This window comes from Lipotes vexillifer, unplaced genomic scaffold (genome assembly GCF_000442215.2).
Source record: "Lipotes vexillifer unplaced genomic scaffold, Lipotes_vexillifer_v1.1 scaffold1884, whole genome shotgun sequence".
Classification (NCBI taxonomy): domain Eukaryota; kingdom Metazoa; phylum Chordata; class Mammalia; order Artiodactyla; family Lipotidae; genus Lipotes; species Lipotes vexillifer.
This window is the reverse complement of record NW_006772371.1, coordinates 115441-131127: the sequence shown is the minus strand read 5'-3', so window position 1 is coordinate 131127 and position 15687 is coordinate 115441. Positions and strand designations below refer to the sequence as shown.

Here is a 15687-nt window from a genome sequence, read left to right as displayed (position 1 = left end):
GCGGCGGGGAGCGCGGGCGGGAGCGCAGCCCCGGGCGGGAGGCGGGCGAGCTCTGGCTCGGCTCACGTCTGTTTTCCTTTTTCGTGCATTATTTATTTCGCCTCCGCCCGCGGCCCTGCGGCCAGAACAGGCGCTCGAGGCCAGCGCCTCTAGCCGCTGCTTCTCGCGGGCCGGCGTGACGGGCGGCCGGAGCTCGGGCACACCAGCGCCCCGGGCAGCCGCGCGGCGCCACCGGGGAGGGCGGGGACCCGGGGAGGGCACGCACCGCCCGCTCCAGGCGGCTAGGAGGAGACTTTCCCCGCCCTCCGCCTCCGCCTCCGCCTCGGCAGCCCGCCCCGGCCCTGGGCGCGGGGTGCCGCCCCTCCCGCCCCGCGCGCGACCAGGCGCAGCCCGGAGCCACCGCGCCCTGCGCCCCGTGCGAGCGCGCCCTGCCGGGGCCCCCGGCTCAGCCGCCCCGGAGGCCCAAACCGCGCGCAAACTTTTGCTCCAGTGCCCGGCGCTCCTCCCAGGCATGTGAAGCCCCCAGGCGCCCGCGCAGTCGCCAGGGTGAGGACCGAGGCCCCGCCTAGAGGGCGGGGGACTGGGGAGGCGGCTGGCTTTAAATGGGGGCCGTCCGGCCGCTCGGGAACAGATTCTGCCGCGGGGGGAGCGGGCGCCTCCCTTCCTCGCGCCGAGGATCGGCTGGGGCCGCCGCCAAGCAAGGTGGCGTAAGGCCCCGGAGGGGTGCGGGCGGAGATGGAGACGTGGGGGGAGCTCGTGGCCGGAGGCCGGGGCTCGGCAGAGCGCGAGGGCAAACGGGGCGCGCACTGAGGTGCATGTGTTGCAGTGTGCGCAGTGAGGGCCGGCGGGGCAGAGAGGGTGCACGCAGCGTGTACATGCGGGGTCAGCGAGCGTGCGGGCAGGAGTCGGTGGGTGTGCACGGCTGTTTCTGTGGGTGTGCACGCAGGGTGAATGGTGCCCGCCGGGTTTGAAGTGTGCTCACAGTGGGAGAGAGTTGTGCATGGCTGTTTCTGGGGAGGTGCACGGACCTCGGTAAGCGTGTTTGGCTGTTTCTGGAGGTGTGCATGGGGCCAGGGTTTGCGCTCAGGATTCCGGGGGCGTGCACCACGACGGACTGTAAGTTCTTGGATGCCGGCCCCTGTGAGTGTGCATGAAGGGTCAGCGAGGATGCAAGCTGGAACGAAAGGCCAGGCTTGGTTTACGAGTGTGCCCCAGGGTGCGGGGCGTCCCCGCCCAACCTGGACTGCTACGTGTGAGCGGGTGCGCAGCCACGGTGGTGCCAGCGGCGCCCGCCTGATCCGAGCTTTGCTCCCCTGACAGTTCGCCCCGGGAGCGGGTGCCGCGGGCCGAGATGCTCCTCCGGGACCTGGTGCTGCGCCGTGGCTACTGCTGGCCCTCACTGCTGCTGCACTGCGCGCTCCATCCGCTCTGGGGCTTCGTGCAGGTGAGCGGTGGCGCGGGCTGCGCGCGCCTGAGGACCTCCTGGTCAGGACCGGGTGGGGGGTGGTTGTCACTTCACTCCCACGACCCTGGCTTCCTGCAGTCGCCCCTCTGATTGGTCCTGGGAAGAGTTTAGGAAAAGAAAGGATGCATACTCTCGCTCTGAAAAGATAAGAAACTCCTGAAGGAAGCTTCGGTCCTGGCCTGCTGAGGCCTTCAGGACAGCGCCTTGGAACAGAAAGGGCTGAGGGAATGCCTTCTTGATGGTAATATTCTATTGCAGAAATGCAGACAAAGAAACCTTAGAGCTTTTACAAACTTAAAAAGAAAAATGATACCAAGAATATACCTTCTTTATTTCCCATCAGAGCCACTAGTAAGCTTCACATTAGCCTTCTTAAACTGGACTTCAACAAAGAAGGGGTTGTTTCTTGTAGGTAGTTGAGTTGAGGATGTGGACAGGTTTTGCGAGGTGGCCACTGGTGGGGGAATGTAAGAAGGAGCTGTCCATCTATAAGGACTGCCTGAGGATGGAACCTTCACCCTGGGCCCCCCAGTCCCCAGGGCAGAGACCAGGTAGCCACCAACTCGACTGACCTGTGTTAGGGTCAGAGAGATGCTAAGATGGGATGGTTCCTAGTCCCTCCCAGAATGCACACGGTCAGCAGTACAGTGGAATGGTGAAGAGGTGGACTTTGATGTCAGCTCTGAACTTTGAGCCCCAGCTCTGCCCCTTACCGGCTGGGGGACTTTAGACAGTGCACTTAACCTCTCTGGGCTCTGGTTTCTTCTTCCTCCCTGTGCTATTATAAGTACTTGATGAGATAAAGATTACTTAGCACAGCTCCTGAACCATAATAAACACTAAATGGTAGCTGTTGCTGCTATTATTGATGTCAGTAATAGTAACGTCACTCATCTATCTGGCTAGCCAGGTACTCTGTTGATTGCTACGTAGTCTGATCAACAATTTTGAATTGTTTTGATTGGCACTTTTAGCATTTCAGTCATTGAAATACCCACTCTGGGGTATTTGCAGCTTCATGTCCTTCTGTTGGCATTTTGGGGCTTGGGGACTTTTCAGATAGTTGCCCTGAGTAGGAGGTGACAGTCCAGAGAAGATGGGATTGAGCAACACTGCTTGCCAGGCTGCCAAGGCTCATGAGCTGTCCCAAGCGACGGGGCGTTGCTGGGAACCAGGGTGGTCAGTCCTGCTTGTATGGTAGCCCTGGTGACCCCTGGAGAGAACCAGGGGCTCTAATGCTGGAACCAGCCAGCTGGGGGGAGAGCTCGAGTGGGGGAGGGGCAGACCCCCCTCCTGCAGCGCCAGGCCCATCTTGTGCTCTCTTCCCTGGCTTGCTTCTGTGTCACTCACAATTGTTTTCCTTTCGGAATTGACAGCTTTGTTTAATGTGTGAAACGGCAGTTATTAAACTCAGCTGTGCCTCCTCGGGATTCAGAATTTTGTCACTTGGAAACACTTGGGTGGTTTGGGACCCGTTTCTCTTGTTCAGCTTTTAGCTGAACCTCAGGTGTTAAGCTCACTTCCTTTTTGTATTCATTTGTTTACAATTTTCCCTCTTCTGGGAGACTTTTTCAGGTAGTACAGAGAGCAACGTGATGATGTTGTTAATCTCCAAGGATTGGAATTTTCTGCAGGAACTAGCAGGATAGAAACAGCAGATCCACCACCTCCCTACCCACTCCCACCACCAAAAGAAAGGATTTTGTAAAGTAACTTCGTTTTTTAGCAGTGTTCTTCAGCCAGGCAAGTACTCACACAAGGAAATGTGGGTGTGAGTTCTTGTGTGTGTATTTCAGATGCCGCTACTCAATACAAATCGAGTTTTGTGAAAATCAATTAGAAAAGAAATCCTCCAGGCAAGTAGAATGGGTAAAATCTTGGCTGGAGGCACTGGAAAGATTAATCTACAAATGATAAGGACTGAGAAGTCAAGGGGAAAGGGACTTTGGAAGGGATGGACTTCCATTCCTTTTGGTTTTTGAGCAAAAGAGCTGAAACCAGGAGAAGAGAGCAGAGAGAGGAAAACTCGGAGCGCACAAAGCCACGTGTTTCCCTTTAAGTGGAGAGAGTATCATTTGTCACGTCATAGGAGTTTCTTGAATATAAAGAAATCTGTCTGTGCTTTCATGAGCTTTTGGCCAGAAGAATCCCTCTAAGTCGTAAACATCTGGAAGGGTGAGACCAGCACAATAATTGGTGAAGCAAGAGGTCTGTGGTCCCTCAAAGCACCAGGTTCCAACCTTGAGATCAGCCCGGAGCCTCTGGCTGCTGCCTGGATGATAAGAAACTTAATCACTACAGTCAGATGACATTAAATAGCCACAGGTTGGTGGGGGCACGCTTTAGGCTCTTCCCTTTTTTCCTTGTGTGTCTGGAATTGAGATTTTGAGCTTTTGTGATTTAGGGTTCTTCTAAGTTCACTTCCAGATGAGTCCTTTTTTTTTTTTTGCAAGTGAAGAGAATGACAGGCTGGCGAATTTATTAGGTGTGACAGGAGTGTGTCTCATCAAGTTACTGTGGTGCTGTAACAGTATCGAGTTACTGTCTCGATAAAAGATGCCAGCAGCCATCATCCTTGTGGGCGCCCCCCTAAAGCAATTGTCATGGAGACAGGCTCTGATACGGGCCTGTGGGTCTCTGTGTGGCAATGAGGAGCCATCCCAGACCCAAGCGATGCCGACCCCCCACCCCTGTGGTCAGTCATTACAGCTTCACCTATTTAGTCAGCTGCAATTATTGGGCACCTACTGTTTGCCAGCCCCCCCGTGTGAAGTGCAAGGGATCTAGGGGTCCCTGCCTTCATGGCATTGACAGTCTAGCACTGGAGAGACTGTTAGACAAGTCATAATAGGCAGGAGTGCTGAATAGGAGCAAATAGCTTAGAAACAGCAGCTTGTGGAAGATTCAGAGAAGCCTCGCAGATGCAGCGCTTCAGCTGAGACACGAACGAGGAGAAATCAGGAGTCAGGATGCAAGCGAGAGCGAAGTGTCCAGGCGGTGGAGGGAACAGCCCCGAGGTGGGAGGGGAGGGCAGGGCATTGGAAGAACGCAGGTGAGGCCTCTGTTGTAAGCCACTACCATCGTGTCTTACAGTTTGGACTTGATCCTGAGGGCTCTGGGGGCCGTGGAAAGTTTTAAGAAAGAGACGACACAATCTCAGATTGGCATTTTAGAAATCTCAGTCCAGCTCCAGCGCAAAGTTTGGATTCAGGGAGGGGGCGAGGCAAGGGGCACAGGGGCTGGTGAGAGTAGGGTTGCCAGATTTAGCAAATAAAAATACAGGCAGTCCAGTTAAATTTTCAGATGAACAATGGATCGTTCTTGAGCGTTAAGTATATCCCATACAATATTTGGGACATATTTATACTTAAACAACGTTGTTGTTTCTCTAAAACTTTACAGGGTGTCCTGTATTTTATCTGGCAACGCTAGGAGAGAGGCAGGGCTACCCAGTGGGGATGTGATGGTGTCCTGGTTTAGGGCTGTAGCACTGGGAGTGAGGAGAGGTGGATGGATTCAAGGACTATTTAGGAGGACTGGGCCAGAGAGCTACACTGGCCAGAAGTGGGAACTGGCTGCCACAGCACCGTGTCCCCCAGACCACGGTGCCAGGGACCAAATCCAGGTGCCTGCAGGACCTCTCTGTGCCTCAGGATTCTGGCCCCAGGAGAACGCTGCAGAGCAGGGACAGGAAGGCAGGAGATGGCAAAACCGGAATAAAAAGTGGTCACAGGAACTCACGGTACCGGCTTTAGGCAGGTCGTTGACCCCTCTGGGCCTCTGCTCCTTCTTGGTTAAGTCTAGCTAAGAGCAAGTGACTTAAGGGGCAAGTTTCTTCTCCTTGTAAGACTCCCCAGGATGTAAACCAACCAAGCCAGGCCTTGAGACAAGCTCGTGGTACTGAGGTTTCCTCTCAGCTGGTCTAAACGCGACACTGCCGACCCGCAGAATCCCAAAGTGGACCCGGAGCTGGGGGATGGGGTAGATCCCATGTTTCTCCACTGCTGGGCAGACAATCCCCGGCACACATTTTTACTGAGCACCGACGGAACACTGGGCCCTGTGCAACTTTGGTAAATCACGTAGCTTTTGCCGAGCCTGTCGTCCCAGCCGGTAAGTGTGGATGATAAGAGCTACCCCTCTTGATTATCCTCATGGTGAAAGGAGAGCCTTTTTCCCATGACTGACACACAGTAGGGCTCAGGAAGTCCCACATGGTCAGTATTGATAAAGCACAGACCCACCTACCTTTCTGCGCCAAGATGCTCACAACTTAGTGTAGGAGGACGTTAACAGCGGGAAAAGTGCCCCAAAGGGGAGGGTTTACGAGGTGAAGAGGCAGCACTGGGCAGCTGGGTCTAATCTGGGGGGCCATGCGGTTCAGGACAGTTTGCCTGGGAAAGCCATGTAAGAGCTGGGTTTGAAGGATGCATAGAAGTTGGCAAGCGGATAAAGGACCTGTGTAACCAGCTGTCAGTCTAGGGAGGCTCAGCGGCCACAGGCTCGCACTGGACCAAACCAGTGAGGAGCCCAAGGGGTCCCCGGCTCTGGGAGTAGGACAGCCCTCTCAGGCTCTCGCTAATTCTGTGATGACCTTTGGGTAAGCAGTTGCGCCCGCTCGCATTTCAGTGGGACCGTTACACGAGAGACCACAGATGTTCAACACGCCGTGTGTGCCTGCACTTTCCCCACTTCAGCCTCGAAACTTGGCCCTGGTTTCCCTGCCTGTAATTTCATCACATCAAGCACTCTTATACATATGTGCCCTTACAGCCTCTCACGAAAATAGGTCATTGTGTTGGGCCAGGTTAAAGAAACGTGCTCCCCTTGAACGCTCTTGCATAAATTGCACCTTGGAGAGTGGGAAAGTAATTGCTTTGGCAATGGCATTGCTTGAAGTTTGCACACTTGGTAGAGTTCAGCGGAGAAGCAATCTCAGAGGCCAGCCGTCGGGAGAAGGGAGATTTTGAGCAACCGCCATGGTGCTAGAAGGTCAGAGTCCAGATGGTGATGGGAGGGCTGACAACTACGCTGGGGGAGATGCCAGTGGATTTGCCATGACGTCTAAGGAGTTAATCATCTCCGTAAAATAACAGAAAAGGCTCACGGTCTGAGAATATGCTCTTCCCGGCGGGAGGTAAGATTGCCTTCCAGAGTTTGAAATGCAGTCAGTGGTCCTTTAAAAACACTAAAAGGTGGTGAGCAGGAGCTTTGTGGCCTCGTCAATATTAAGTCAGGGCTGTAAATCAATCCACCGCCTGCTGCCGTTCCGGTAGCCATTACCCATCCTGTTCACATCTGCCAAGTGGCAAGGGAGCAGCTAAGCCCTGCTGGCTCTCTCTGCGGGCCTGGAACACGTGCAGCAAAGGGTCTGCACTGGCCTCCAAAGGCAGGCCTTCCGTGGCTGGTTGCAGGGAAATTGGGGTTCTGGGTTTCTACTCACCGGAGATGACAGCCAGAGAAACGAACTGTGGGCATAATTGAAGTGGGGGGTGACCACCAACTCTTCCTTCATGTCTTTAAATCGGCTGTTCTCTGGGCAGGCAGAAAATGCTAGGTTCAAAGATTTATGGCACTCTGCCATAGAGAGGGATGCTGGCAGTTGGTCTAAACCAGCCATTCTCTCACTGGCTACATAGAAGTTTAACCTGGGATGCGTCAACAAAACACGCATGCGCAGCTCCACCTGTAGAAATTCTGACTTAACTGGTGTGGGAAAAGCTCGAGCATGGGTATTGTTTAAAGCTGCCTGGAGATTCTGATGTGCAAGAAGGGCTGGGAACCGCTCGCTGGGTGAACACAACCCACTTTTGCTCCCCTTTTTAGTTTACAGATGGGCAAAGTGGGGCTGGTGTTGAAAGAACACCAGCCCAGGAATCAAGAGGTGTGGATTCTGGTGAATTCCAGGCATTTCCTTAGGTGTTATGATGGCGAGAGAAAAAACAAAAGGCCTGACCCCTGACCCCATAGACCTTAGAGTCCAGTGGTAAATAGGCGACTGAGCTAGGTAAACACCCCCATGTGGATTTCTGCCACACAGAGTGAAAGCCGGTGCCAGGAGAACCTGTAAAATGGAGATCTGACCTGGTGGGGGGGGGCGGGGGGGCGGTCAGAGACGCTTCCCTGAGGAGGTGATAGCCAAGCTGAGTAATGGGTAAAGCAGAGGGAAAGGTATCGGAGAAGATTCCAGGCCCCTGGAGCAGCGTGCTCAAAGGGAGGAAGCATGAGCAGGGGCCAGGCCCCGGAAGGAGGGCTTTGCGAGCAGAGCAGAAGGCCAGAGCAGGAGGGGAGGGGGGCCCTCCCTTGCAGGGCCCCGTGATTCCCCTGAGCTGTGGGTGAGCATCCGGGCATGGCGGGGCGGGGGGTGTGGGCAGTGTGGTCAGGTGTGTTTCCCACAAGGCCACTCGGGTGGCTCGTGCATCACACTGGGGAGGTTGCTCTGCTCCCCTTCGTCACGTGTGCCACCAGAGCAGAGGCCTGGCCGGGTAAGGTTCCTCCCCCAAGGTGGGGGGACCTTGGCCCAGAGTGGACACAGAGAGGCCATCAGGAACTGTGGCCAGAGAGGAGGCGAGGGCTTGGTCCTGCACCGTAGCCGGGCCGATGGGAGAAGCGGTTAGGTCAGGTTACGCAGAAGGTAGAATCAGTGTCCTGTCACCATCTGCGTGCGAGAACCTCAGGCGGCCACTTCTCCTGCCTGGGCCTCAGTTTCCTCATTTGCACGATGGGGAGATTCTAGAAGCCTCTCACGAATGCCCAAGCCAACTGCCCCGGTCCCACAGAGCTGGAAATACAACCTAGGTCTCCATCCCTGCCAGGCCAGGCCCGCGTAACACTGTTCCCTGCGAGCCAGCCCAGCTTCTGGCTCTTCCTCCCGCCTAGGTCTGGGGAGGGGTGCGTGGGCTGGGGTGGTCCCGTTTGGGCTCCCAGATGCCGCATTGGCTTCTCTCGGGCGCCCGTGCCCATTCCTGCAGGTGACGCACGGGGAGCCCCGGAAGTCCTGCTCCAAGGTGACGGACAGCTGCCAACACATCTGCCAGTGCCGGCCCCCGCCCCCGCTGCCCCCGCCCCCGCCGCCCCCGCCGCCTCCCCGACTCCTCTCCGCCCCAGGTAAGTAAAGGCTCAGCTCTGGTTCCGGTTTCTCTTCGCGTTTTCCGGGGCCCAGGAAGGACCTGGGAAGCAGGTTCCCGGGAAGCCAGGAAGCAGAGGGCAGCCTTGCTTCCTTTGTAATTTTCCACTGGCCGAGCAGGAGGGAAGCCAAGACCCAACTTTTCCCTGCAGTCTGCAGAACGCCTTTCCCACAGAACGTTCCTGTGAGATGGAGAGAGATGTTTCTCCATTGGTTAATCAGATAAAAGTCAGTCTCCATTTGATGAGTGGCTCTGCCTGGACTGTTCCGAAGGCCAGACCTTGAAGGGCGGCAGCCATGGGCACTGGTCTGAAATACCCCTCCCGTGAGCATGGTTTCATTTTTTGATTTTAATTCATGTGTAAGGGAGCGATTAGTATAGAACCGAGGTGGAGGCTCTGAGAGCAAAGTTACACGGGTGCCGTTCAGCTATTTGCAGCGAGTTCTGCTACACACACACACACACACACACACACGCACACACACACGCACACGTGCGCGTGCGCATCCCCTCCCCCGCCCTGGTCACTTGTTTGCCTTGATTTCATCTCTGAACAATTTGATTGCAAACAAAGGAGGGTTTCTTTAGCCAGAAATGGCTTCAGTCCTGACCCGTAGGGGTTAAGTTCCCTGCTTACAATTGCCAGTTGATAAGGTCTCTAACAAGAGATTCTGTATTTTGGTTTGATCACTCAAGTTGCGGCCTATAGAATGCCCAAGCTCATGTGTGGATCCACCTCATTAAACACATCTCCGTTGAGTTATTTGGGGCATATTTTAAATAACTTTGACGAGGCTTATTCTCTGGTAAGCCGTGTTTCCAAGCTTGCGGTGTGCAGGCAGGGATGCGGTGTTCTGGTGGAATCTTTTGCAGTTCACATGTGTTTCTGCACCTTGTCTGCTAGGCCCCCACCTGTCTCCATTCTTCCCTGACACCCGTGGCTCAGTGCTTCTCAAAGTGTGGCCCTCAGCATCGCCCGAAGCATTCGTTTTAAAGTGACGCTGCACAGGGCCACTTCAGCCCACTGAGTCAGAGCCTTTGGGGTGGGACTTACGAAGCGGCATCCTAACAAGTTCTGAGATGATTCAAGTGCAAGTTAAAGTCAAGAACCTCAGCCTACCAGGCCCTGTGCTCCAGGCCTCTGCAGGGTCCTGCCATCCCAAGATGCTCACCCTCCTTCTCTCTCCTGAAGGAATCCCTGGGCTGTACTGTAGGGCCCCGCCTCAGGCCCCTGGCCCCTCACTCCCTTCCCGTCCGTGAAATTCCTTCTCCCTCCGCTGTTCAAGCTCCAAGCCCGTGCTGCTTCCAGGTGTGTTTGTACCTGATGGATCCACATCCGCAAGTTAGAGTCTGTTCAGTTCACCTTGTGCGAACCGAGCATCTGTGCCAGACACAGACCTGAAAGACCATTCTGGTCTCTGGGATCTCTCGGCCTCAAGGAAGGCCTTCTGTCAGCAACCCACAAAAAGTGACCTGAGAGAGCACAGAAATTGTTCTCCAGGTGCACTGGAAATCCTTGAGTGGCTGGGCCAAACTACAGCCACAGTAAACAGTAACATTGACTTGGGTCTTCATAATAAGTGGAATTGTTCTAGGTCATTGAAGGGGTGGTGGTGGGGAAAGGGCATCCAGGCAGAAGGACCATCGAGAGCAAAGGCTTGGAGGTGTGACTCTATGGGACTTCTCATGGGAGGTCCAAGCCCCTCAGACTGTGATATGCCTTGTGTGCCTGGCCGAGTAGATCACATTTCATCCTGTGAATCGCTGTTTGCCAAACATTCCCCTATCCAAATACCTCCTGTTGTTGGCCTTATTTTTTTTTTCTTTAAACAGACTCACTTTTGTGTTGATACAAATTAATCTCCAAAGAAAACTTAATAACTACCATCAGTGAAAAACCAGAATCACTTGCGTAAGTAGCAGGTGACCATAAAAACAAATGCAAACAAACCAGTGTTTTAAAGTTCTAGCCTGTCGTGAAAGGTTCTCAGCTCGAGGCCTTCTTTCTTTCTGCTAAAAACGGAGCGCAGCAGGTGGTAGACGGGTGGCAGAGCTGTAGTAGCCCCGTGCGGAGATATTTCTCAAGAAAGAAATCAGAAGGTTTGTGAGAGAATCAAAAGGGGCCTAAGTTTCTTGTTCTATGTTTCTGTGTGTCTGAGCACCAGGTCCACGTGTCATCCAATACCAGCTCACTTACCTGCAGGGACACGTGCCCCATCCTTTAGGAAACTCTACTCTGGGCAGCGATGAGCCCACGAAGGTATTAAGCAAAGAAGTGACACGATCCCACACCGTCCGCTTCAGAGTCAACTTTCCTGACCATGTGGAGGGTGGATTGGGGTGAGCTACCCGACTGGGGTAAAGAGGGGACCACTGAGATACTTTAGGCCCCAGACCAGCCACGAAGGCTTGAAGCCAGGTGGGGGGGCTGTGGAGAAGGGGAGGCGGATGGCGGTGCCAGGTGTGATGCAAAAACCGGAGAGAGCTGTTCATTTTTTGGCTCATGTATTGGAATATTCCAGCAGCAGGTCTTATATGATGACGGTACTGGGTTTCCGTGTCCATCTCTCTCTTGTGATTTCTCCCGGGTCACCTTTTCTCTCAGGCAGGCCCAGTCTCTGTGGCTCTAGGCTCCAGGATTCCATCAACCTTACAGTTAGTAATCTCCCTACAAGGAGAGCTTCTCTTTCTCAATCATTCAGTCATTCACTAGACCAGCTTGAGTCACATGTCCATCCTTGAACCAATCATGACGGCCTACGAGATGGAATGTGCTGATTGGTCAGGCCTGGGCCATCTGACCACGGTTGACAATTGAGGTTTATGGATAGAGGTTAAGAGGGTGGTGGCTTCTGAAAGGAAAATCCAGGTAGAGGGGTTGTAACCCAAGGATGAAGACGTGGACACTAGGCAGGAGGACAGCGGATGCACCCCACAGCCATGGGGTTCCTGGCAGATTAGACCAGTGGCAGAGAATGTATTTTGCACACTGTCTTGGTCCTCACTGAGCTCAGCCCAGAACCCCGCACACGAGTACTGCCCGGTAATGTCAGACAGAGCTATGGCCACATCCACAACTTCTGCCTGTTCTTTAATCCCTGAGGAATTAGCCTCTCCCAGAGGGCACGGGGCTTCAGCAGGTGTACACGGAGCTCCCCAGGTGCTGGCAGGGGCTTGAAAGTCAGCTATGATCAAGAGAGGAGCAGCTCCTGCCCACAGGGAGCTCACGGTGCAGTGGTCCATAATCTGCAGAGCGTGTGTCTAGGAGTGTCCTTTCCTGCCATCTTTCTGGATACACTGGCTCCAGGCACATGCCAGCCTTTGCTCCTTTGGTCATCAGATGTGCCTGCATCCCTGCCACTCACAAGGGCTTCTGATTTACCTGGTGAACGTTTGCCGAGTGTCCGCTCTGCGTCCAGCCCTGTGTTGGGTGCACTGGAGGCCCACAGAGAGTTGTTCTCAATGGCGGGGCCCGAGTAATGAAAAGACTGAGAACACGGCATGAGAGGTTGAGACCCTGAGCCTGGCTTGGTGTGCTAGCCCTGCCACTTCCTCTGCATGATTATAAGAGGGCTGGTAAACTTTTTGTTTTAATTTTTATTTTATACTGGACTATAGTTGATTTACAATGTTGTGTTCGTTTCAGGTGTAAAGCAAAGTGAATTAGTTATACATATGCATGTATCTATTCTTTTTCAGATTCTTTTCCCATATACGTTATTATAGAATATTGAGTAGAGTTCCCTGTGCAAGGACAGCAGGTCCTTGTTGGTTATCTATTTTATATATAGTAGTGTGTATATGTTAATCCCAACCTCCCAATTTATCCTTCCCCCCAGCCTTTCCCCTTTGGTAACCAGAAGTTTGTTTTCTATGTCTGTGAGCCTACTTCCAGTTTGTAAATAAGTTCATTTACATCATTCTTTTAGATTCCACATATAAGTGATATCATGTGATATTTGTCTTTCTCTGTCTGACTTACTTCACTTAGTGTGATAATCTCCAGGTCCATCCATGTTGCTGCACATGGCATTATTTCATTCTTTTTTATGGCCGAGTAATATTCCATTGTATATATGCACCACATCTTCTTTATGCATTCATCTGTCGATGGACATTTAGGTCGCTTCCATGTCTTGGCTATTGTAAATAGTGCTGCAGTGAACATTGGGGTGCATGTATCTTTTCAAATTATGGTTTTCTTCAGATATATGCTCAGGAGCGGGATTGCTGGATCATATGGTAGTTCTATTTTTAGTTTTTTAAGGAATCTCCATACTTCTCCATAGTGGCTGCACCAATTTACATTCCCACCAACGGTGTAGAAGGGTTGAAATAGGGCTGGTAAACTTAAGCCTGAGTTTTAGGTGTGAGGCTTCCACCCACCAGTGGGGTTGACCGGAGAATTCATGTAAGTGGCAAGCGCTTTTGAAAACTGGACCGGTATCCATTGCTGCTAACCATTGTGTGAAAATCATTCTGATAAAGAGCAGCCTCTGAGTGTTAGACTTAGGGAGAAAAAGAGGTGCTTTGGGGGAAAGATACTTAATTCCAAAAAGGGCAGGAAGGGAGGATCAGGACAACGTGGGAGAATTTCCAAGTAAACCTTGGATAGGCAGGAGCACAGGGTGGCCGGACAGTCCATGGAGAGGCTGAAGCAAAGGCCCGGAGTGTGGAGCCCGAGGATCAGGCAGGAGGCGCCCTGCTGCAGGAATGTCCTGCTGCAGGAGTGTGGACTTCGGTACATGTGTCGGGGGAGAAGGAGGACACAGGGAAACCTCTGTACCTACTCACACAGACCTTTATAAAGTCGCCTGTAAAAGGAAGAGCCAGAAACATCTGCCAGAGTTGTTGGGCATCCTCCCTGTGGCCTCACCCAAACAGCACCTGCTGCTCCGGGCTACCAACGTATCCCGGGTTGGCCGGGACTTTCCTGGTTTTAGCCCTGAAAGCCCTGCCTCCCGGGAAACCCTGTAGTCCTGGGCAAACTGGGATGGTGGGTCATCTACTGCTGGGCCACCCTTCTGGCAGTGGCAACATGGTCTTCCAATTTATTTCTTATGTTTTATTTTGTTTTCCTGTGAAACTTCCAAGAGCACCGTCCCCTCACCCCCCACCTCCAGCTCCATTCTAGAACGTGTTGATCATGGGGGCAGCTCAGCCCCACGTTTGTCTGTGGGTCCCCAGCTCGGCTGCCCCTCCCAGCCGCCCTGGGACGTCTGTTGAGACAGCCTTGCCCTGAGTCCTACTTGCCACCGAGAAGGAACTTGGAAAAAGGGTTCTTGTGATGTGGAATGTTCTTGACCAGCATGTCCAGTTTCTGCCCTTTGATTCCCAAGCTCTGCCCACGCCCTTCACACTTTAGGTGGTGACCGCCTAGGGCAGCTGCACTTCGTTAACTTTTGCAAACAGTGGGAGGCACTAGACTGGGTGATTCTCAAATGCAGGTGTGGTCCGAATCCCCTGGAGAGCTTGTCCGAACACAGGTTGCTGAATCCCATCCCCAGAATTCCTGATTCAGTAGGTCTGGGGTGGGCCGGGGGATTTGCATTTCTAATATGTTCTCAGGTGACACTGATGTGCTGGCTGGCCAGGGCACACCCTTTGAGAACCAGTGTCCTAGAAAATGGCAGTCAAGTCAAGGGACTTTGGAGTTACGTGCAGCTCTTCCACTCCTAGCTCTGCAGCCCTCAGCACATCTCATCCCTCTCAGCCTCAGTTTCCTCATCTGTAAAATGGAGCTAATGATACTTAACCTCAGGAGGGATTGCAGTGAAGACTGGAAATTATACAGCCTGTACTTGGCAGAAACTACATGCTTAAAAGTGGTGTTACAGCACAGTGGCTCAGCCTGGCTGTCCTGCCCTCTAGATCTGGGGTCCACCCTTGTTCGTGAGCTAAGTGATTTGGGCAACGTGTCCTTAACAGCTTGGGACCTCAATTTCCGCATCTGTAAAGTGGGGCTAATGACAATACCCGCTGCATATGGGCTGGGCGGTTGTGAGAATTTCATGCCATGAAGTTAACACAGCGCAGAGCCTGGAACCCAAGTAACACTCACTGAATGGCAGCTAATAAGTAATACTAATGATAACAGTAGTAGTAATAATAATAATAGTAGGTCACTGACGTTCAGGTCGGGAGTTGTTTAAACGTGCTTCTGGCACCTCGCTGCTGAGAAAGGAGCATCTGATTAGAAACTCAGGGGGGAAATGAGTGCTTTAAGGATGTGTAGATGCCCCTAGGTATTCAACAGGAAAGAAAAGGTTTACTGAGAATACCACTCCTGCCCCATTAGTGGCAGCTGTCACCAGGCTTGTGATCCCCAGGGTCAGCCCCAGAGTCCCTGGGTGAAAGTATTTCTGGAAGGCATGGGCAGGGTGAACCCTGGCAAAGCAAAGGAATAGACGTGCTCGAGGGCCCGACCCAAAAGCCCACGGCAGCTTCCAGGGCTCAGGACTGGGCCGACTTTGTAAATGTCAGCGATGGCCCACTCGTCCCCGCGTGTGACTCAGACGCTGCGGCCGAGGAAGGAGCCGTGTACCAGCCCTCAAGGAAGAGCATGTACACCCCCTCCACGAGACCTGCTTCTGAGGCTGATGGGGCCAAAAATAGCTGTGGCAGAACAGAGGCGTGAGCCTGCATTCCCATAGTGCCTGTCTTTAAGGAGCTCAGAGCACTGAGATAGATTTGATTTTTCACGTTCATTTTATTCTTAGAAAAACCCGAAGAGAGGTTGACTCCGCAAAGGTCACACAGCAGTGGTGGAGCTAGGAATGGGGTCACCTGGTTCCCCTCCTATGTGCCAGGGGCCACGTTTTAACAGAGAGAAGCAAATGGGACTGTGGAAGTCCTAGAATGCTTTTTTTTTTACTCAGCCGGAACACTGGAAGAAACTGGTACTCAGCCCCCGGTACTGAGGTGGAAGCTCTGTGCTTCTCCTCTCGTTTAATCCTCACGTACTCCTTTGTAGGAGGTCGTGTCAGCCCCAGTTTCCCTTAGGAGCCTGGGACTCAGAGAGGGTGGCTTTTGTTCTCGCGGCGGCCCAGCTGGTAAGGAGGGGAAGTACTTCCAGGTCACCGGATTACTTCCTGC

General features: G+C 53.2%; 1 protein-coding gene across 2 annotated transcripts in view; it reads left to right on the top strand.

Moving 5' to 3' along the window:
- Nucleotides 1-404: 404 nt before the first annotated feature.
- The window catches only part of PRIMA1 (proline rich membrane anchor 1), a 60667-nt gene continuing 45384 nt past the window's right edge, over nt 405-15687 (top strand). Inside the window, exons 1-3 of one of the 2 annotated variants that reach the window (XM_007447433.1) lie at nt 405-546; nt 1321-1444; nt 8437-8572. In XM_007447433.1, the coding sequence (XP_007447495.1) occupies nt 1352-1444; nt 8437-8572 (229 nt within the window). In that variant the 5' untranslated portion in view covers nt 405-546; nt 1321-1351. Of the gene's footprint in view, nt 547-1320; nt 1445-8436; nt 8573-15687 lie in introns of those variants that run through there. The other variant, XM_007447432.1, reaches the window with a different exon arrangement.